Source organism: Falco punctatus, assembly GCF_963210335.1.
Source record: "Falco punctatus genome assembly, contig: scaffold_30, whole genome shotgun sequence".
Lineage (NCBI taxonomy): Eukaryota > Metazoa > Chordata > Aves > Falconiformes > Falconidae > Falco > Falco punctatus.
In genome coordinates, this window is record NW_027660235.1 from 834,052 (window position 1) to 857,242 (window position 23,191).

Consider the following 23,191-nt stretch of genomic DNA (forward strand, 5'->3'; position numbering starts at 1 on the left):
GAAGCCCCTGCTGCAGAGCAGGGCTCACTGCTGGGCAGCCAGCGGGCACAGCCCCTGCTCCTCACAGCACACTCGGCCAGCACTCAGCACAGCTCCAGCCACGGCTCGGAAGGGAGCTCTCCTAGGAACGGCAGAGGGGGGGACATGGGGGCAGCAGGGGAGGGTCTAGAAGAAACAGCTTTCACTTGGCTCACAGAAGTCTTGCCTGACTTGTCACTATATTTGCTTCATGAAGAGGACCCTATGTTTGGAGGCAGCAGATGTCCAACAGCAGCTCCATCACCCAGTTCCTCCTCCTGGTATTGGCAGACACGTGTGTTGCTAGGTAGGGCCTGGCGGCCGGAAGATCTCGCGCTGTACGGACACACAGGGCCCCCCTCCAGGTAGCCAACAGCTTTTGATTTATGATGTAAGCAGACGGAAGTGACACTGTAAACCTAGGCTATATAGTGCCACGCCGCTCAGCAATAAACGCCATTTGCCATCCACCACATTGGTGTCTGTGAGCTGATAGACCGTAAGGCCAGGGATTGGCTGCAGTGCCGTTCCTGAACCAGGTCACTGCGCGCCTGCGAAGGCAACAAGTGGTGCCGAAACCCGGGAACATTCACCTGGAATCGGGTAAACGGCGGCCGGAGCGGCAGGACCAGCCCGGCGGGGAGGATGCTCCTGGACCAACCAAGAGGATGGAAGCTCTTGTGAAGGTCGTATTACAGCTGCATAAGCAGTGGGGTATTGCTTGTAAGCCCAAAGATTTTACTCTTGCAGTTGCGAGACTTTTAGAGCTCGGGGTCATTGACCAGCCGGTGGATATACTCCACCCAGATGTGTGGGACAAGTGCTCCCATGCTTTATGTGACGAAACGATGTCTACTGGTAATGGGAAAAATCTGAAAGCGTGGGGGACAGTCGTCCAGGCTCTCCAAAAAGCTAGACGCGAGCAGGAGACCTGTAAAGCTGTAAGGGATTGTCTTTTAACCACCCCGCGGGTGGCAAATGGGGCGACTACACAAGCCTCGCGCCCCCCGGTTGAGGGGGGTTCCACCGACCCTCAAAGCCGACAGAACAGTGACGCGCCCACTCAGCGTCCAGCAGACTCTTCCGTCTCCAACTCGCCCACAGGACCCTCAGCAGACTCCTTTTGGGGCAAGCTGGCTGCAGAGGCCAGGGGCGCTGAGGCAAAAGCCAAGGCCGAAACTACACGGACTGAACCACCGCCCTGTGCGCCCCAAGATGGCGCCGAGCAGCAAGGGGAAGGGCGGGGCCAGACCGCCCCCGGCGGGAGCAGGGAGGGAGCGCTAGAGTTAACAGGTGCACACCGAGGGGAGGGGGAGGGGAATGGGAAGGAAAAGAGTGATTGGCACGACCAAAAAAGGGAAAAGAGCACCAGCGAGGGGCAGAAAGCCAATCAGAACGACCCTCCCCAAACCTGCCCTTATAAGGCAGGCGCCTCCCCAAGCGGAAGGCGGGGCGGGCAGAAAGGGAAAGAACCGCCCGATTACGCAAGGCAAGGGAGGGGCCGAAGCCCGACCACATACCACCAGCACCCGGAAGTGAGCAGTCAGTCGGGCTCTGACTCCGGCTCAGACTCTGCATGGCAGACTTGGCTGGCAAATACAAAGACCAAAACATCACCACTCACGGGGAAAGAAAGACATAAGGGGACAGAAATTCCTCTCACAGATTGGAGAAAAATACAAATTGCATGTGCCGATTGGGCCCCATCGGACGCACTAGCATTCCCGGTCCGAGTGACGGACGGGGGACAGAGGGTCCATTCCCCCTTAAGCCCTAAGGATATACAAGCGATTATTAAAGCAATCGCGGACAAAGGACTCAATTCGGCCATGGTCTCCACCCTCATAGATGGGGTTTTTGGGGGGGATGATTTGCTCCCGTTCGATATAAAACAGACTTGTAGGTTGATTTTTGATGGGGCAGGGATGATTGTGTTTAAACAAGAATGGGAGGAGAACTGTGCGAGGCAGTTAGCCCCAGTAACCGGGGTGGATCATCCGCTACACGGCTCCAGCCTACAGCGGTTGATGGGTACAGACCCAACAATGATTACCCCCCAAGCACAAGCCCAGGGCCTGTGGGCCCATGAAGTTATGGCAACTACTTGTGCAGCTAGAGAAGCCATTCGCACGACCTCTAGAGTTATTGCCAAGCCATCACCACGGTCCACAATAAAACAAAAAGAAAGTGAGAGTTTTACACAGTTTGTAGATCGCCTCCAAGCAGCAGTCGATTCCTCGGCCCTGCCCTCGGAGGCGAAAGGCCCAGTCATCGCAGACTGTTTGCGGCAACAGTGTAATCTAAAAACCAAAGAAATCCTGCAATCACTGCCACCTGGGTCAAGCCTTGCAGACATGATTAAACATGTGGTGAGCGAGGAACACCTGGCCCCAATCCAAGTGGCTGTTTGTGCACTGGCTAGCGTGATGACATGCTTCAAATGTGGCCAACCAGGCCATGTGATGACCAATTGCCCCCAATCGGGAGACTCGCCGATGGCGCTCCTCCCACAAAACCGATCTAAAGGACCGTGTTGGGCCTGCGGAAAGAGAGGGCACTTCGCGAAGGAATGCAGGCTTAAAAAGCAGGGAAACGGGAAAGGGAGGGGGCCCTCGGGCCGCATACAGCCCTCTCCCACTTGGGATGTCAGGCGGCCCTATTACGCCAACCCCAGACAGGGGGAGTCGCTCCCGAACCCGTTGTCCCCGAGGGAAGCAACCAACTTTATGGCCCAGCCGACGATCCCACAAACCTGGCCTCCATCCCAGGGACAGCAGGGACCACCGCTTGGGGGCGAGACCCCTGGGTGGCCCTGGCAGTAAGGTGTGATAACCCGCCAGTGGTGTGGGGGATCTGTTCCCTCCATAATACCTCGAATGACACCACCATTATCATCTCCTTTTTAATTGACACCGGAGCAGATGTTACAGTTATCCCTGAAACGAACTGGCCCCCACGTTGGAAATCGGAAGACGCCCCCATGGTAGGTGGAGTCGGGGGACTAACCCGAGCTCGGAAGAGTGCTCAACTGGTAGCAATCACGTTTCACACAGAAAAAGGACCGGAGAAGACCATTACCCTCTTCCTATATGTCATGTCAGGAATCCCACCCCTGTTGGGGAGGGATGCCCTAGCCTTATTAAAAGCCAGGGTGACAAATTTACAGTAAGGGCCACTGCCGTACACCCACTCCCACCGATCAGACTGACATGGAAATCATCCGACCCAGTCTGGGTCGAGCACTGGCCCCTGTCAAAGCCTCGAATGGATGCCCTTCTTGAGTTAGCTGACCTGTGAACTACGAGATCTTATAGAGCCTTCCACTAGCCCATGGAACACCCCCGTTTTTGTAATACCCAAACGAACTGGCGAGGGATTTCGTCTCCTCCATGACCTGCGTGAAGTAAACAAAAAAATCCAGCCAATGGGTCCTGTTCAAACATTGTTGCCCATGAACTCCATGATACCGGAAGGACAACCTTGTGCTGTCCTTGATATTAAAGACTGCTTTTTCTCGATACCTCTGCATGAGGAGGACAAGGAGCGGTTTGCTTTTTCCGTTGTATTCCGAACAGTCAAAGCCCCAACTTGCGCTTCCAGTGGAAAGTGCTGCCCCAAGGAATGATCAACTCACCCACTATCTGCCAAATCACAGTTGATCGGGCACTGGCACTGGTTTGGTGCAGCGACGCGGCTTTGACTATCATTCAATATATGGATGATATTTTGATTGCTGCACTGTCACGAAATCAGGTAGACCAGCTAGTGACAACGGTCTCAGAAATCCTAAAGACAAACGGGTTCGAAATTGCAAGTGCAAAAATTAAAAGAGGACCCTGTGTAAGTTTTTTTGGGAATGGGGATCACACGTTCTTATATAACAACCCCCCCCAAATGAAAATCCGTCGGACCATTAAGACACTCCATGATATGCAACAGTTAGTGGGGTCTTTACAATGGCTCCGCAATGTTGTCCTGATCCCTCCCAAAATCATGGCCCTCCTGTACGATCTTTTTAAAGGGAAACACCCATGGGAACAAAAAACTCTGACGACAGAAGCAATAAGCTCTCTTGACTTTATCGAACAACAGGTGTCATCAAACACGCTCGCCAGGTAGAACCCGACTATACCACTTGATCTGTATGTGCACTTCACGGAAGGGGGGGGAGTAGGAGCGCTGGCCCAAGGCCCCCCTGAAAAAGCTCAGCCAATACAATGGATAGTCCTGGGAAAAACGTCACGTGCCTTCTCTCCAGGAGTTGAGTGCCTCGGTAACCTCATCACGAAAGGCAGAAAACTCGCCCTAAGACATCTGGGAACCAAACCTGCCAGAATATACCTGCCCTTGTGCAAACAGCTCCCAAAACAATCAGTGGCAATGTCAGAATATCTAGCTATAGCCCTCGCTGGATTTGGGGGGGAAGTCCGGTATGCCACAAAGCCCCCCTGGACTCAAATGCTAGCTATTGTCGACGTCGACCTCCCACAGAAGATCATGGACCGGCCCCAACAGGGACCAGCGGTCTTCACAGACGCATCCTCAGCGACCTCAACCGCGGCAGCAGTATGGCAATCGGGAGGAGAATGGCACTGTGTCAAAATTACCGATCGTGCAATCTCCGTCCAACAGCTGGAAGCGACAGCTGTAGTGCTGGCGTGTGGACTGTACCTGACATACATCTCAACATAGTAACTGATTCAATGTTCGTGGCCAAGCTTTGCTTAGCCATGTCGGGGCCCGGCATGTCAACATCTGCAATAGCTCTGATGCTAGAAGAAGCGCTTTTTTCCCGAAAGGGCACTATATCGGTTATCCACATCAACAGCCATAACCCAATCAAAGGGTTCTTCCAAATCAGCAACGACAAAGCAGATGCCGCTGCAAAAGGCTTGTGGACACTAAGAGATGCCCGCCAATGACATGAGTCCCTCCACATCGGAGCTAAAGTGATAGCAAAAAGATATGGGATTTTGGCCACTGACGCGAAACATATAGTAGCTACATGTCCCCACTGTCAAAAAGCACCATTGTGGTCTAGTGGAATCAACCCCAGAGGTCTTAAAGCCTCTGAGGTGTGGCAGACGGATTTTATGCTCTGTCAATTACTAAAACCTCGAGCATGGCTAGCAGTAACTGTAGACACATATAGCGGGGTGATTGTAGCTACACAACACCTTAAGACCGACGCTAAAGCAACCATCCAACATTGGTTGACAACCATGGCGTGGGTTGGTGTCCCTAATCAGATCAAAACGGACAATGGTCCGAATTTTGTGTCTAAAGCAGTCCAGGCATTCGCTCTGAAATGGGGTATTACTCTGATACACGGCATCCCATGTAACAGCACAGGACAAGCCATAGTCGAACAGGCAAATCAAACTCTGAAATCTAAATTAGAGGTATTAGCAAAACCAGAAGGTTTTACCAACGTCATTCCCTCAGGGGACCAGGCACGCTTACTACGGACTGCCCTATTAGCACTAAACCAGTTCCCCAGGGGAGACGAGGTGAATAGCCCTGCCCAGAAGCACTGGGCCACTCGAGTGCTAGAAGAAGGCCCGTCGGTCATGATCAGAAATGAGCTAGGAGAATGGGAACAAGGGTGGAAATTAGTTCTGACAGGGCGAGGGTATGCTGCGGTCAGAAAAGACAACAGAATTAAGTGGTGTCCACTTAAGTCTATCAAGCCAGACCTTCAGAATAAAACTAATGAAAACTGTGAGTTTTTGTTTGCAGGACCAGATCATCGGACACCCCCGTGTCCCGTACATCCCACCGACGAGAGAAAATGACAAGTCGACAAGTGTCCTGACTAAACTTGGGAATCCTGCACCACCCAGATTCGGATAACGACCAAATAGCCTCCAAAAAGGGGGAATGTGATGCCTTTGTATGAACTTGATTCTAGGACTTGTCATTGCAGGAAAGACAGAATCAGATTATAATCACCATCAGCCATTCAAGTGGGTCCTACGGGACCCCATAAGCAGTCGAGTGATAAAGGAGAATATAACAGCGGGTACCCCGACTTTTACGTTTACAGTCAATGATTTATTTCCCGGACTGGGAAAATATAGATCTAAAGTGCCATGGGGGACGTATTGGTGCCCCAGTTCAAACTCAGGAAAAAGCTCTTGTAACTATCCAGGATATTATTTTTGTGGATATTGGGGATGTGAGGCCATTGTAACAAGTGATAGATGGAAACCAGAAAGAGAGGACGAATTTCTGCGCGTAATGTGGGGGCCAGATAGGTGTGACCCTCCAAAATTTGGGCCTAGTGACTATTATCTTCAATCGTCGATCAAAAAAAGTACCTGTACACATTTAAATGTGAGAATTCAAAACCCAGCTGACATGGGCTGGGCAGTGGGGAGAATGTGGTCAGTATTTATGCACTCCGACAATACAGACCCGGGGGTAGTGATACAAATTATCAGGATTGTGCTACAAGCACCCCAAGCAATTGGCCCTAACCCGGTTCTTAACCCACAGACACCTATATATAAGACTGAAAACAATATTAAAGATGCGACCCCCGACAACACCAAAGCTCCGAATACCTTAGAATTTGACCTGCCTCCTCTATGGAGGCTGATGAATGTAACGTATCAGATACTGAACTCTACTAATCCCGCCATGACAACAAACTGTTGGCTTTGTTATGACATAAGGCCCCCTCTTTATGAGGCAGTAGGTATACCCTATGAACCGGAACTCGTTAGGGGGCCCAACCCCATACATTGTGTGTGGAGCTCCGAGGACAACCCAGGAGTCACGATGCAACATGTATCAGGGCGGGGTAGATGTGTCGGCGAAATACCCCTTGAAAAAAGGCCTCTGTGTTTGAACGAGTCCACATCAGAAGAGCTATCGAAAGCTGATTGGCTAGTTCCTGTCAAAAACACCAAATGGATATGTTCAAAATCAGGAATTACCCCATGTGTATCTCTTAAACTGCTCAAAGGAAACCATGAATTTTGTATACAGGTAAGGATTATTCTGAGAATCGTATACCATCCTGAGGAATACGTTTATACTCATCAAACCCTTCCAGCTTCGCATCATATCCAAAAGCGAGAACCCATCACCGCTCTGACTACAGCTACCTTGCTAGCCGTAGGGGCCGCAGGGGCAGGAACAGGTATAGCCTCGTTAGTCGAACAGAACCAGAAGTTCCAGTCCCTCAGAATTGCAGTGGATGAGGATCTGGCTCACATTGAACCATCGATCAGCGCTTTGGAAAAGTCACTGAGGTCGTTGTCCGAAGTAGTTTTACAAAATCGTAGAGGATTGGATCTCATGTTTTTACAACAAGGCGGGTTATGTGCGGCATCAGGAGAAGAATGTTGTGTGTACGCAGATCACACTGGGGTTGTCAGAGATACAATGGCCAAACTTAGAGAAAGGCTAGAAAAAAGAAAGAGAGACAGGGAAACCCAACAAGTGTGGCTTGAATCGTTGTTTGCCCGTTCACTGTGGTTAAGCACCGTCATATCTACCTTGGCAGGGCCGATTGCAGTGATCATCATGGCGCTGATCTTCGGACCCTGTATACTGAATAAGCTCGTGCCATTTATCAAGAGCCACCTAGAGAAAGTCGACGTTATGCTGGTAGAATGCCATCAACTGCTTTAACTTTTAAGTCCCACTTGGTATTACGCTTAGCTACCTCTAGCTTACCCTAATTCATACCTTGGTATTATCAATTACCCCTTACCTTCCACCTGACCACTGTGCCTTATGTTTTTAGTCAAGTTGATACAATATTCTTTTAATATTTTTACAAACCATAGAATATAAATTAAATTAAGATTTTGATTGTTATATTTTAGCTGATTCAATTATCCATAGGGAGGGGGGAAAGGTAGGTAGTTAGGGCTTGGCGGTCAGAAGATGTCGCGCTGTACGGAAATATAGAGCCCCTTTCTGGATAGCCAATAGCGTTTAGCTTATGACGTAAGCAGACGGAAGGGACGTTGTAAACCCAAGCTCTATAATGCCGCGCCACTTATCAATAAACACCATTTTGCCATCCACCACATTGGTGTCTGCGAGCTGATGGACCGAGCGGCCTGGGGTTGGCCGCCGTGCCGTTCCTGAACCAGGTCACCGCGCGCCTGCGAAGGCAACAGGGGAATTGAGAGGATGTTAGAATTCTTGAAAGGGCAACTTCTAAATGTACCATGCCTGGGAAAACAAAAAGCAGAGTGAAGAAGCATGAGTTATGCCTGAAGAAGTATCTTCACGTACCCCCAAAGACCTTTCCCAGGCCTGACAAAGCCCAGGGGATTACTGGCAAATAGACTTTTTCCAAGTTACTGCAGAAATAGGGTATCAGTATCTTTTAGTAATGGCAGATGCTTTTTCAGGCTGGCTGGAAGCTTTCCCTTGCCACACCAATAAGAAGTATCATAAGTGTAAGTTCAGAGATAATACTGAGATTTGGGGTACCCATAGGACTTTCTTTGTGTGTTGTGGTCCACACTTGGTAGTAGGAGCCCTTCACCTTTCAGCTAAACTAGGAGGGGTAAAATGGGATCTCCATACTCCATGGAGACCTCAATCAAGCGGGAAAGTAGAAAGAATGAAGCTAAGCCTGAAAGGGCAGATGAGTAAAATCTGCCAAGAACCTGAGAGAGCAGTCAGATGCTTTTCCCTCACCATTGCTACAGATACAGGATCCAGCGTAAACGGAAGGAGAGAATTTGGAAGGGATACATGGTAAACCTTGCCAGGTGACAGAAATGGGAGTGAATCCCAAAATAATAGAAGGGAAACATGGCTTAAAAGAGTATGTTCAGTCTCTAGGAAAGGTCCTGTCCTCTCTCCAGAGGTACGTCACTGTGAGCGCAGATCTGTCCCTGGACGTGCCTGTACATCACTACCAACCCGGAGATTGCGTGTATCTTAGAACGTGGTTGGATGAACCGTTGAGGAGAAGTGAAAGGACCTTTCCAGACTTTGCTCAGCACCTACGCTGCTGTCAGGCCTGAAGGAGTCACTCCATGGACGTGCCATAGCAGGGTTTAAGCAGCCACATCACCAGAATGGACTGTCAAGCAACAAAAAACCCTTTATGCTTGAAACTACCTCCAGAATCATGAAGTTCTAGGTTCAGGATCTTGCATTATTGCCAGACAGCATATAAGTGGATGACTGAAATGCGACCCCGGATAAGACTGGGCTGTCTACAGGGAAGCTGGAGTCTGCTACTTGCCTCTCCTTTGTAGATATATGTTGAAACATGTTTTACAGATGTATAGAATTTGGCCTGTGATGTGGTATGCTAAATCCTCAGCTTGGGTGGGACCAGGAGGAGTCATGGACATGGAATACTCATTTGAAAATGGTGGAAGGATCGATGAATGTTGTTAGGAGGAGTGATTGTTGGGTAGGTACCCCTTTCCCTGAATGTCCTCATGCAGGAATGCCTGTAGCTGGTATCCCCATCCCATTTGGGACTAGTGGGCATAACTTGTGGCTAAGACCAAAATACACTCATTGGAACGAGACTGACCTCCAGACCTGGGCAATACTGAATCCACACTCAGTGTGAAGTGTGTTACTAAAATGAAGCCAAGACACACCAAAACGGAGCTCTGGTCTTTGTGGGGCCCTACCCACATTGTGATTGCTCAATGCATTTCATGAAGCTGTCAGAACTAACTAGCAGTAGGTACTGGAACGTTCCACTGGGCACTGGGTGTTGCTGGATATGTGCCAGTGTAGCACAAAAAGCGTTACCACCAGGATGGTTGGGTAGATGTACACGGGGAGGGATTTTTTCTGATATGACTGACTGAGACACTGGACAACAGTCGGTGGTGAACAACTTACTTGCGGAGATACACGCAGAATCAACCACCCCTTACAGAGAGACCCACTGGGTTTCACTCTTCTGCTGCGTGGTTTATTTCTTGGTGAGGGGCTGCTGAATTGGGGAAGGCAGTGATAAAGAGATCCACAGGAGTGGAAGAGATGGCCAAGGGCACTGCAGGTGCCATAAACTGCACTCTGTACAGCAGAGACAATGGCCGTATGCAAGGGGACAACCCTTGGGTTCTCTTGGTGACTTCCAGCCTTGCCCGTGCCCTTTGCCTTCCATCTCACGCTGTCCTACGCTGTCCCACGGCTGCTGCTTTTCCCCGGCAGGCTGCAGGCACCCATCTGGCTTCCCCACCTTGCTCTCACCCTGCCCTTGCCACACATGCACCGATGTCTGCCCACCCTCACACGCTGTTCCTGCAAACACACACACATGGACTGATCTCACACTCCTTCTGGACGACGTCTCCCACCACAGCACAAGCCCTGGAGTGACATTTCCTCCTCTTGACCTCCAGTCTCCACTTTCCCAGCTGCACTGGCTGGCAGTGCTTCTCCCTCCTGCTCTTCCCTACCTCCAAGGAAAGCTCCACCACCGGGGAAACCACCCTTCAGGCGGGCATCCCGACCCGTCACCCTCCTTGTGGCCTTTCCCCTGACCAAGCCACGGCCTCACCGCGCTCTTCCAAGGCTGCGAGCCTTTCAGCTTCTCGCATAGGCACGAGCAAGCGGTGTGCCTGCTGCTGTGCTGCCATGTTCTCAGGCAGCAGCGACGTGACAAGCAAGAAAGAAGCCCCTCGGTGGAGTGAGCCCAGGTCCTTAGGCAGGGGGGATCTCACAGCCCATGTGCCACCCAGGGGCCTTCTGCTGGCCTGCCCGAGACACTGGCAGATGGAGCTTAACAGCACATGTCCCAGTCATGAGTCAGGGGCTGCCCTACGCGCTGTTTCAGGCAGAGGTGACCTCACCGCCCCTTTCCCAGGCACATTGCTGCTGTTGGGCTGTCCCCTCCGCAGGCAGAACTGGCCTCACTGCCCCCGTCACAGCCATTGGCTTCCTGCTGGAATGTGAGTCCCTGAGACACAACTGACCGCGAGATACCGTCCTCAGCCATCACCCTCCCCGTGGCCCAGCACCCAGCAGATAAAGGGAAGCTTCTCTCAGCCAATTTATCTCATGGATTTCCTACCCACCGTTTGGGTGGAAGAACAGTCCTCAGGGGAACTGCTCTGTTTCTACTGGACCATGTTTTGTCTCTGCTTCTGTGCCTCTGTTTTCCCTTCTTCCCCCTGCTATCCCATCCCAACTGAGCTCTCCAGGGAAGTGAGTCAATGAGTCCTAGAATATCTCAGGTTGGGAGAGGCCCCTGTAAAGGCCCTTGTCCAGCTGTCCTGCTCAGGGCAGGGTGAGCTGGATGGCATCTCTCAAGGGCTCTGCCCACTTTGGCATCATCCACAGAAGGGTCTGAAAAGCCACTTTGTCAGCTTGTACTGGGAGACAATCAAGACATTCAACACACTTGGCCCAACTGCTTGCAATGGAAGATGTCACTAGTCAGTGGCCACCAGGAGGACTTGACCACTGGTGACATTTGGTCTTGAGCCCCTGTGGCGTATGATGCACCGCGTCTGGGAGCGGATTGAAGGCATGAAGACACTCAAAGACACCTCAAAGACACTTTATTGACAATCAAGCAAGCCTTTTATACCTTTGCAGGGGGCTGACGTGTCAGCCTGTAACTGTGCTCAGCAATTTTCCACTCTGGGCTCTTTTTTTATTACAGACACAGCAGCTCAGCAACTCCCTTGATCTACAAGGCCACAAGCTCTGCAGACCACTCCCTATCTTCAAAGCTCTCCTCTTGCTCCCATGGCTTCCTTCCAACAAGCATAACTGTGTCTCTCTCCCAAGGTGGGGTTTCGCTCCCTGACGCCGTTGAGCTAGCTCGAGACATAGCCACAAGCCACCAGCCAACGTCCCACCCACAGTGTCCTCCATTTCTTCACTCCAAATATCACCCATCTGCCTATACAGAAACTGCAGGAGAAAAAGTCAAACCCCTTGCAAAGGTGCAGGCACAAACCATTCCCTTCTTGCCTCAATACGTATGGGTGCAGCAATCCCTTTGATGTCCCACAACTACCTGGAACTGGCTGCAGGAGTATTTCCACCGTCATTTCCCCAGACACTACGGTGAGGATGACCAGCCTGTATTTCTCCCAATTGTCCTTCTTGCTTTTCCTGAACAAAGGCTGGATGTCTGCCTTTTGCCAGGACCCCAGAACCTCCCTGATTGCTTGGACACATTTGAGGGCACCATCCAGAAAGGGTGCCGTGATCAGACAGAGGCACTTGCAATGAGCCTGCCCACGGCGGGTGAGATGAATCTCCCTGGGACAGTGGCCTTTGTTCCTGCAGTCACACACAGGAACGGCGGTGCCCTGGGAGGTGTCCCCACCTCAGCTGGCCTCATGCACTGCTGGCGTGGTTGAACCCCAGCCTCACGCACACAGGGGTGCTCAGAGGCACGAGCCCGTCCCTGGCACGTGCGGAGGCAGAGCACTGCAGCGGGCACAGTGACTGCCTGGCCTCCTGCTGCCCCTGCCAGAGGCTGGCAGCACCTCAGCCCGGGGGTGTCGCGCCCTGCTCGGCACCTCGCGGAGATGGCCCTCGTCATGAGCAATGGGCACGGGGACCTCGGTTCAAGGAAGCACGTTGCAGTGCTGCATTCAGATGGTCTCCACAAATCCAGAACATTTGATGGAGGCCAGCACCGTCACAGAGTGCCCGTTGCCTGCCCCTGCCTGCGCTCACAGGACTGCCACGCAGCACGGCAGTGACCAAGCTGCCAGAGCACTCAGGCCTTACACCAAGGCAGGGGGTCAGAAGGAGAGTGTGGAAGTGGAAGGAGGACAGCACTGGAGAGCCAAGGGGTGGTGTTCCCTGGTAGTGCTGCCATGCCAGGAACCTTTTCCCCTCCATCTGTGCATACAGGAACTGTCCCTGCAGCTGCAGAAAGGCCTTGCAAGGAAGAATCCAAGGATAAATAAAGTTGCTTAGTGGCCCTTTTGGATTTCTTAGACAAAGAGAGAGCAGGGCACCTTCAGAAAAGAAAATCACAGAAGGAATTAGTATAGGGATGACAAATTTATCAGAAATTAAATAGCACAAGCAACTACAACAAATTGAAAAGACAGTCTGGGTCTGTGATGAATTACATTATAAATGGTATTCATAAATTTATTCCTTCAGAAAAAGATCCAGCTATCAGTTTGCACATTGCACCCTTGAGCTCCTGGTTCCTCATACTGTAGATGAGGGGGTTCACTGCTGGAGGCACCACCAAGTACAAAACTGACACCACCAGGTCCAGGAATGGGGTGGACATGGAGGGGGGTTTCAGGTAGGCAAAAGTGGCAGTGCTAACAAAGAGGGAGACCAAGGCCAGGTGAGGGAGGCACGTGGAAAAGACTTTGTGCTTCCAGTCAAGAGGAAGTTCCTCCAGTCTCTAGGACCTTCCAGTGGTGATGGAGAATGGCTTCACTGGGACATCGGCCTGCTCACACTGCTCCCTGGGATGCCCCCCCTCCACCTCCCTGGAGTGGGAAGCATTGAATGTGGCCAAATGACTCCTGACTTGATCCCCATCCACACTTGGCTGGTTCCCTCCAGAGCCCTGCCTTCAGGCACAAAGCTTTGGGACACGATGCTGGGGAAGACTAAAGCAAAGAGGACCTGGAGGATGTTCAGTTTTATCTAGACCTGCTCTTACTAAGCCCAGCAGTGGCCACACAGGGGCTTTGTTTAGTTCTTAAACTGTTCTGCAAGTAGCGACAGATCCTCTTGATGCCCTTGAACGTCTTGCAAGACCCCATACTAAGCAGGCTTTGGCTTCCCTGAAGACATCCCTATTTCTAAATTCCTCTTTGAGCCCTTGCATCCACCTCCAGGATGCTTCCTTTTCTCTCTGGAGATTCTTGAGGAATTCCTTCTTTAGCCAAGGATCTCTCTTGGCATGTCTGCTTGATTTCCTGCTTCTCGGTATGGACAGTTCTGCTTGGGAAATGCTTTCCTGAATGACCAGCCGTACACAGCTCTGCTGTCCTTGAGTGCTGCTGCCCATGGGACTAACACTACAAGTCCCCTGAAGAGGCTAAAGTCTTCTCCCACTATTTCATGAGCACTACAGCCAGGGCTGACACTGGTTTTCACTCCCTCAGCAGCACTGCCTGTTTGGCAAGGACCAGATTCAGGTGAGCATCACCTTTGTTGGCCTGACACCTGTGCAAAGAATTTGTCTCAAGAGACCCCCGACACCAGCTGGACGGTGTGTATCCTGCTGTGCTCCCCTTCCAGAAAGTGTCAGGGTCATGAAGTCCCCAATAAGAGCTGGGATCATGGACTTGCAGACTTCCTTGGCTTGCTTAGATAAGCCTTTCTCCACTGCCGTACCCTGAGTGCGGGCGCTGTGTCTCCCACCAGGATGGCACACTAACCGGCCTCTCGCTGAGACTCTCCTGCAAGGGCTCACCCAACCTGCTGCACACCCCGTAGAGGAGATCCGCACGTGCAACAAGTGCCTGCACACGGAGGGCATCCCCTCCTCAGCTTCCTGGCCTGTCCCTCGTGAAAAGCCCACACCTTCCCCTGCCGCACCACTGTGACCTGTCCCGCCACCCCTCAGGATTTAGTTCATCAATAGCATGATTTACTCCATCCATATCCAGCACGATGACAGCAGGTGGAAGTCCAGCTCCTCCTGCCTGTGCCCCAGGCCCAAGCCATCGGTGCGCTTTTGGGCTGCAGCACCTCAGCCGTAGCACTGGGGCCACGCTCAGGCTTCTCTCGGGCAAAGCTGGTACCAAGCGCCCCCGAGCTAGCGTGTGCCCGTGCTGTGCTGGAGACCAGAGACCCGCTGGAGTGGGTGGTGGTGGCAATCTAAGCGCACCGGCAGAGGAAGCCCTGCCCTCTGCAAGGCCAGAAAAGCAGTGCTGGGCTCTGCAGCCCTGGCAGAAGAAGGCTTGGCTAGCTGCAGTGCTGCTGAGGCCCCTGAAGGCCTGTGGGGGAGGGGAGGCTGACCTCCAGGAGGACATGGTGCTGCTGAAAATGTGCTTCAGTTTGGGTATGCTGTGATCCAGGAACACTGTGAGGACCATGCACTGGTTCTTTGATGGTATCTTCACGGGGCTGAGCAAAGGATTGTTGGAATAAGTGCCAGTGGAGTGTGGGAGTAGCCAGGTGATTGGGACCCCCACTGTGATGGGCTTCCTGTTCATGGACCAGCTGGATGAACTTGGGTCAGACCGTGACGCACTGCAGGGCTGGGATTCAGTTGCTGGTTGACAGAAACCAAAGCTACCTGAGGTGCCACCTGGGCTTCCTCAACGGAACCATATTCCTGACAATAAAGATTTGGATGCCCACATTTTTATGTTGCAGAAGGAAGCCGAGCTACATTAGATACCAGAAGCAGTTACAAATGCTGCAACACCTCTTGTACGGGCTTCTGGAACACCAGGGCAACCCCAAGCAGGGGAACCAGTAATCATCCAGTGGAAGCCAAATGCCAGACCAGCAAGTCAAAAGCTGTACCCAGTTAAACTACAAGTCAGGAAAGGGTTGGAGTCATTAATTGAAGAGATCACAGATTTTGGGTTACTAAGAGAATGCCAATCAGAACATAACACTCCAGTATTACCAGCCAGGAACCCAAATTCAGAAGAATATAAACTGGTGCAAGATTCAAGAGCTATAAATCCAGCTGTGCAAGATGTCCATGAGGCAGTAGCACACCCGTATGCCCTCCTGACCACCCTGAAGGAGAATGAGGAATGGTTTACTGTATGAGATGTGAAGATGCGTTCTTCTGCCTTGCGCTGGCTGCTGCCAGTCACCAATCGGTTGGTTTCAAATGGGAAAGCCCTGAAACTGGTCGAGAAACCCAGCTGTGCAGGGCTGTATGACTGCAAGGAGTTAAAAATAGTCCTACAGTCTTTGGAAATCAATTAGCCAGTGAGTTGGAAAGCTGGCAAAAGAGGTATGAAAATGTCGCCTTGCTGCAATAGGTAGGTGACATACTGCTAGCAACCAGTAGTAAAGAAGATTCTATATCAAGGACCTCCTAAACTTTGGGGGCTAGCAGGGTACAAAGTACCCTGGGAAAAGGCAGAGACCACCCCAGAAGAAGCAACCAATCGGGGATTTACAATTTGCCTGGGCCTGCAGAGTCTTGGAGCTGGAGGAAAAGGGCCATTTGTCAAATCCCAGAAGCCAAATGAAAACAAGAGCTCAGAGCATCCCTGGGAATGGCCGGGTGGTGTCACTTACGGATAATGAATTTGGGACTCATTGCCAAGCTTTTATATGAAACTGTCGGAGGAAACGGAAACCCCCTTGTCTGGACTCAGGAGTGCAGAGATGCATTTACGGAATGGAAACGGACTGGAATGAGTGCTCCAGCTCTAGGCCTCCCAAACCTAGAAAACCCATTGGAACTCTTGTGCATGAAAGGTGACACGTTGCCTTAGGAGTGTAGGCCCAGAGACTGGAACCATGGAGCAGAGCCGTGGGGAGCTTTTCCAAACAGCTGGACAGTGTCAGTAAAGGACGGCCAACCTGTCCGCGCACGGTGGCAGCTACAGTATTACCGGTGCAAGAGGCCCAGGAACTGACACCTGGGTAAAAATGACATGATCTCAGTGGCAAAGAAGAAGTAACTCATGATTGTTTAAAGACAATGGCAGAGATATATTCTAGCCGAGTGGAATTAAAAGGCACGCCAACAGAAAATGCAGACTGGGACTTATTTGTAGGTGGTAGTAGTTTTGTGCGAAATGGGACCCAAAGAGCAGGATATGTGGTGGTAACTATCAGAGAGAGAAGAGAAGGCAAAGCCCTCTCATCTGACACGTGGGCCCAAGAGGCAGCACTCACAGCCTTACTAAGGGCACTGGCATTATTATCAACAGACAAGGCTTTTTTTAATGAATGGACATATTTGAAATTTGCCTTTGGAATAGACCATGCCGATGGGGCTGTTGGAAAGAAAGAAAGAAAGAGGACTCTGAACCTCTCAAGGATCCCCAGCCAAACTATGAGGCAAAGACCCAACAATCATTTCAGGTGACCAGATGACCCAGGGTGCTGGCAATTATGCATCGTAAAGTGCAGCACCTTGGAGATAGCTCGGTGCATCTAGGACAGCAAGTGGCAGATGAAGCAAGGAAAGAAGCAGCTGAAAGTGAAATATTGCTAGTCCTGCCAGAGAAACGGCAGAAATTAGAACCTAAGAGCCACAGGATCCACCAGAAAACAATCAGTTGGCTAATATACTGAAGGCAACCCAAATCACGGATGATGGGTGACTCCTTCGCATCAACTAACATTTACAGAGGGAATTATGTGTGAATTGGCTAAAAGGAAGCACCAAGAAACTCCCTGAGGAATTGAGAGGATGTTAGAAGCCTTGAAAGGGCAAGTTCTAAATGTACCATGACTGCGAAAAAAAAAGCAGAGTGAAGAAGCATGAGTTGTAACTGAAGAATAGCCCTCACCTACCCCAATGATCTTTCCCAGTGCTGACAAAGCCCAGGGGATTACTGGAAAATAGACTTTTCCCAAGTTACTGCAGCAAAATGGGTATCAGTATCTTTTAGCAATGGCAGATGCTTTTTCAGGCTGGCTGGAAGCTTTCCGTTGCTGCACATATAAGAAGTATCATAAGTGTAAGTTCAGAGATAATACTGAGATTCGGGTACCCATAGGACTTTCTTCGGGTAGGTGTCGGAGAATGGCTGGATGAGAAGGGTCACAGATCATTAGAGCATTTGTACGAGCAGAGCCGCATCTAACCAGTGTGCTATCAAGACTGGGCCTCAGCTGAGGTTGCCAGCTGTGCTGATGGCTGCGGTGTTGCAGGGACACCGCGGCCTTAACAGGCTTCACAAACAACTCTGAGGAGGTATGTGCAGTAAAGATAAAGAAGTTACGTAAGCTAGCTAACCGCAAGTAGGAGGACCATGTAAATGAGCAGGTAGTGATTGTAGCCAATCATAGACCGCTGAGTATGCATAATTAGATACACTGTATAAATAAGAGCTATTTGGATTAATGAATGGAATCATGCTTTATCACTCATATTGAGTCGGCTGCATGTTATTCCCCACCGCTCGCAGGTTCACAATTGTTAGTAGAAGCCCTTCACTTTTTAGCTAAACTAGGAGGGGCAAAATGGGATCTTCACACTCCATGGAGACCTCAATCAAGCAGGAAAGTAGAAAGAATGAAGCAAAGACTGAAAGGGCAGATGAGTCAAATCTCCCAAGAACCTCAGAGAGAGCAGTCAGATGCTTTTCCCTCACCATTGCTACAGATACAGGATCCAGCGTAAACGGAAGGAGAGAGTTATTCCTTTGGAAAGGATACATGGCAAACCTTGCCAGGTGACAGAAATGGACTGAATCCCAAAATAATAGAAGGGAAACATGGCTTAAAAGAGTATGTTCAGTCTCTAGGAAAGGTCCTGTCCTCTTTCCAGAGGTGCGTCACTGTGAGCGCAGATCTGTCCCTGGACGTGTCTGTACATCACTACCAACCCAGAGATTGCGTGTATCTTAGAACGTGGTTGGATGAACCGTTGAAGAGAAGTGAAAGGACCTTTCCAGATTTTTCTCAGCACCTACACTGCTGTCAGGCCTGAAGGAGTCACTCCATGGACGTGCCATAGCAGGGTTTAAGCAGCCACATCACCAGAATGGACTGTCAAGCAACAAAAAACCTTTATGCTTGAAACTACCTCCAGAATCATGAAGTTCTAGGTTCAGGATCTTGCATTATTGCCAGACAGCATATAAGTGGATGACTGAAATGCGACCCCAGATAAGACTGGGCTGTCTACAGGGAAGCTGGAGTCTGCTACTTGCCTCTCCTTTGTAGATATATGTTGAAACATGTTTTACAGATGTATAGAATTTGGCCTGTGATGTGGTATGCTAAATCCTCAGCTTGGGTGGGACCAGGAGGAGTCATGGACATGGAATACTCATTTGAAAATGGTGGAAGGATCGATGAATGTTGTTAGGAAGAGTGATTGTTGGGTAGGTACCCCTTTCCCTGAATGTCCTCATGCAGGAATGCCTGTAGCTGGTATCCCCATCCCATTTGGGACTAGTGGGCATAACTTGTGGCTAAGACCAAAATACACTCATTGGAACGAGACTGACCTCCAGACCTGGGCAATACTGAATCCACACTCAGTGTGAAGTGTGTTACTAAAATGAAGCCAAGACACACCAAAATGGAACTCTGCTCTTTGTGGGGCCCTACCCACATTGTGATTGCTCAATGCAATTCATGAAGCTGTCAGAACTAACTAGCAGTAGGTACTGGAACGTTCCACTGGGCACTGGGTGTTGCTGGATATGTGCCAGTGCAGCACAAAAAGCGTTACCACCAAGATGGTTGGGTAGATGTACACGGGGAGGGATTTTTCCTGACATGACTGACTGAGACACTGGACAACAGTCGGTGGTGAACAACTTACTTGCGGAGATACACGCAGAATCAACCACCCCTTACAGAGAGACCCACTGGGTTTCACTCTTCTGCTGGGTGGTTTATTCCTTGGCGAGGGGCTGCTGAATTGGGGAAGGCAGTGATAAAGAGATCCACAGGAGTGGAAGAGATGGCCAAGGGCACTGAAGGTGCCATAAACTGCACTCTGTACGGCAGAGACAATGGCCGTACGCAAGGGGACAACCCTTGGGTTCTCTTGGTGACTTCCAGCCCTTTGCCCGTGCCCTTTGCCTTCCATCTCACGCTGTCCTACGCTGTCCCACGGCTGCTGCTTTTCCCCGGCAGGCTGCAGGCACCCATCTGGCTTCCCCACCTCTCTCTCACCCTGCCCGTGCCACACATGTACCGATGTCTGCCATGCTGTGCTGCCATGTTCTCAGGCAGGAGCGACGTGACAAGCATTTCCCCAGACACTACGATGAGGATGACCAGCCTGTATTTCTCCCAATTGTCCTTCTTGCTTTTCCTGAACAAAGGCTGGATGTCTGCCTTTTGCCAGGACCCCAGAACCTCCCTGATTGCTCGGACACATTTGAGGGCACCATCCAGAAAGGGTGCCGTGATCAGACAGAGGCACTTGCAATGAGCCTGCCCACGGCGGGTGAGATGAATCTCCCTGGGACAGTGGCCTTTGTTCCTGCAGTCACACACAGGAACGGCGGTGCCCTGGGAGGTGTCCCCACCTCAGCTGGCCTCATGCACTGCTGGCGTGGTTGAACCCCAGCCTCACGCACACAGGGGTGCTCAGAGGCACGGGCCCATCCCTGGCACGTGCGGAGGCAGAGCACCGCAGTGGGCACAGTGACTGCCTGGCCTCCTGCTGCCCCTGCCAGAGGCTGGCAGCACCTCAGCCCGGGGGTGTCGCGCCCTGCTCGGCACCTCGCGGAGATGGCCCTCGTCATGAGCAATGGGCACGGGGACCTCGGTTCAAGGAAGCACGTTGCAGTGCTGCATTCAGATGGTCTCCACAAATCCAGAACATTTGATGGAGGCCAGCACCGTCACAGAGTGCCCGTTGCCTGCCCCTGCCTGCGCTCACAGGACTGCCACGCAGCACGGCGGTGACCAAGCTGCCAGAGTACTCAGGCCTTACACCAAGGCAAGGGGTCAGAAGGAGAGTGTGGAACTGGAAGGTGGACAGCACTGGAGAGCCATGTGCTGGTGTTCCCTGGTACTTCTGCCATGCCAGGAACCTTTTCCCCTCCATCTGTGCATACAGGAACTGTCCCTGCAGCTCCAGAAAGGCCTTGGAAGAAAGAATCCCAGGAAAAACATAGTGGTTTAATGGCCCTTTGGTTTTGTTAGATGAAGAGAGAGCAGGGCACTTTCAGAAAAGAAAATCAGAGGAATTATAGAATGGGGACGACACCTTTATCAGAATTGAAATACCATGAGCAACTACAACAAATTCAGAAGACAATCTGGGTCTGTGATGAATTACATTATAAACGCTATTCATCATTTTATTCCTTCAGAAGAACATCCAGCTATCAGTTTGCACATTGCACCCTTGAGCTCCTGGTTCCTCATGCTGTAGATGAGGGGGTTCAGTGCTGGAGGCACCACCAAGTACAGGACTGACACCACCAGGTCCAGGGATGGGGAGGAGATGGAGGGGGGCTTCAGGTGGGCAAATGTGCCAGTGCTGAGAAAGAGGGAGACCACGGCCAGGTGAGGGAGGCACGTGGAAAAGGCTTTGTGCCGTCCCTGCTCAGAGGGGATCCTCAGCACAGTCCTGAAGATCTGCACGTAGGACAGCACAATGAAAACAAAACAGCCAAAGAATAAAGAGGCACCAGCCACAAGAAGCCCCACTTCCCTGAGGTAGGTGTGTGAGCAGGAGAGCTTGAGGATCTGTGGGATTTCACAGAAGAACTGTCCCAGGGCATTGCCTTGGCAGAGCGGCAGTGACAGTGTATTGGCCGTGTGCAGCGCAGCATAGAGAAGCCCACTGGCCCAGGCAGCTGCTGCCACGTGGACACAAGCTCTGCTGCCCAGCAGGGTCCCGTAGTGCAGGGGCTGGCAGATGGCCACAAAGTGGTCATAGGCCATGACGGTGAGGAGAAAATACTCTGCTGAAAGGAAAAAGACAATCAGGAAGAGCTGTGCAGCACATCCTGAGTAGGAGATGTCCCTGGTGTCCCAGAGGGAGTTGGCCATGGCTTTGGGGACAATAGTGGAGATGGAGCCCAGGTCGATGAGGGAGAGGTTGAGGAGGAAGAAGTACATGGGGGTGTGCAGGTGGTGGTCACACACTACAGTGGTGATGATGAGGCCGTTGGCCATGAGGGCAGCCAGGTAGATGCCCAGGGAGAGCCAGAAGTGCAAGAGCTGCAGCTCCCGCATGTCTGCAAATGCCAGGAGGAGGAACTGTGTGATGGAGCTGCTGTTGGGTATATGCTGCCTCTGGGCATATGATCCTGTCACAGGAGAAAAAGACAGTGATAATTTAGGGGAGACTTCTGCAAGCAAAATCAGAGCCATTTCCCACAGACCACCCCCCCGTCACACACAGACATCCCTCTCTTTTCTCGGAGACCTTCCTGCAGCTGTGTGGCTGCAGCCCTGCTTGGTGCTGGCCGTGTGGGTGATGAAGAGCAGGGCATCTGCCCACGGGCTCTTGACCAGCCAGCCCCACTCTGCAGCAGTGGGTGGGGGCAGGGACCAGTACTGGTGTTTAACTTTGTCCTGTGAAACCAGTGCCAACGCAGAAGGGCTGGTCAGCGTCTGCAGCGCCAGTGCTAAGGAACGGGAAAGGTGAAGGCATTTTAAGAGAGATTTAGTTTTTTTCACAGCTCCCCCCATCTCTCCTGTTGCGTATTCTCGGATGTCAGAAAAGCAGAGCATTTTTGCTGCCCTCAGGTGGAACAGAGTGAGGTCTGTGAGGCAAGAGGATTGCCTGTGGGTGAGTGAACAGTGAGGGGAGGTGGTCTGTCCATCTGGTTCCCGGTTTCTGTGGGCTTGCACCTTCCTGAGATGAATGGTGGCCACACTCCCATGTTGCCCTGAAATACCACAAGGCACTGCTGAGAACAGACTGACCCACCACAGACCAGTAAAGGTTGTAGGCTTTCATCAGAACTCAGCATCCCACCCACAGCAAAGGATACACAGCTCATTTCACCCACCCCAACAGCGTTTTCTCCATCACAGAAACTCTACGCCTCTACGTGGGGCTTTCAGATCACTAATGGGTGCGAGGGGACAGGTTTCCATTCTGGAGGGCAACTCACTGCTCGGAAGGGAACTTCAAGGAGGTAGCCAAGTGCCCTAACAAGAGCATCAGGTTCAGGGAGAACCAGCCCCACACAGAGCATTGCCCACAGGCCCACAGGTGAGAGGAAAGCTGGGACACTTGTTCCCATGGACACACCTGCAGGAGAGGACCCACAAGGTCAGAGTGTGACTCTGCAGCTGAAACACCCATCCCCAGAGAGCCTGGCAGCAAGAGCAAGAGAATAAAACTAACCCCAAAAGGCAGAGAAAGAAGTAAAATTGCACTGATGGTCTAGGTAAGAGTGTTCAGGGCGAGCGTGCCAGGCACTGAGGGCAGCGTTGCCCTTGCCCAGCTCTGCTCGCCACCTCCCACACACCAACATTGCCGGGCAGCTGCTCTCAGCCCCTGTGCTCTGCAGAAGGACCGGGGCACGTGGCTGCAGAGCTGCACCGCGGCTCTGCTGGAGCTCTGGCTGCAGGGGGGGTGGCTCACACCTCGGGACCCCCAGCCCTGAGGGCAGAGGCTTTGCTGGGGGGAGAGCAGCCAGGGGGA

At 51.6% G+C, this 23,191-nt stretch overlaps 1 protein-coding gene across 1 annotated transcript; it reads right to left on the reverse strand.

The window, feature by feature from the left end:
• Window positions 1-20,784: 20,784 nt before the first annotated feature.
• Window positions 20,785-21,783, reverse strand: LOC308057488 (olfactory receptor 14C36-like). The gene has a single exon (XM_080411585.1). It carries the CDS (start codon window positions 21,766-21,768, stop codon window positions 20,881-20,883), a length of 888 nt encoding a protein of 295 aa, XP_080267711.1. The 5' UTR covers window positions 21,769-21,783; the 3' UTR covers window positions 20,785-20,880.
• Window positions 21,784-23,191: the final 1,408 nt, after the last annotated feature.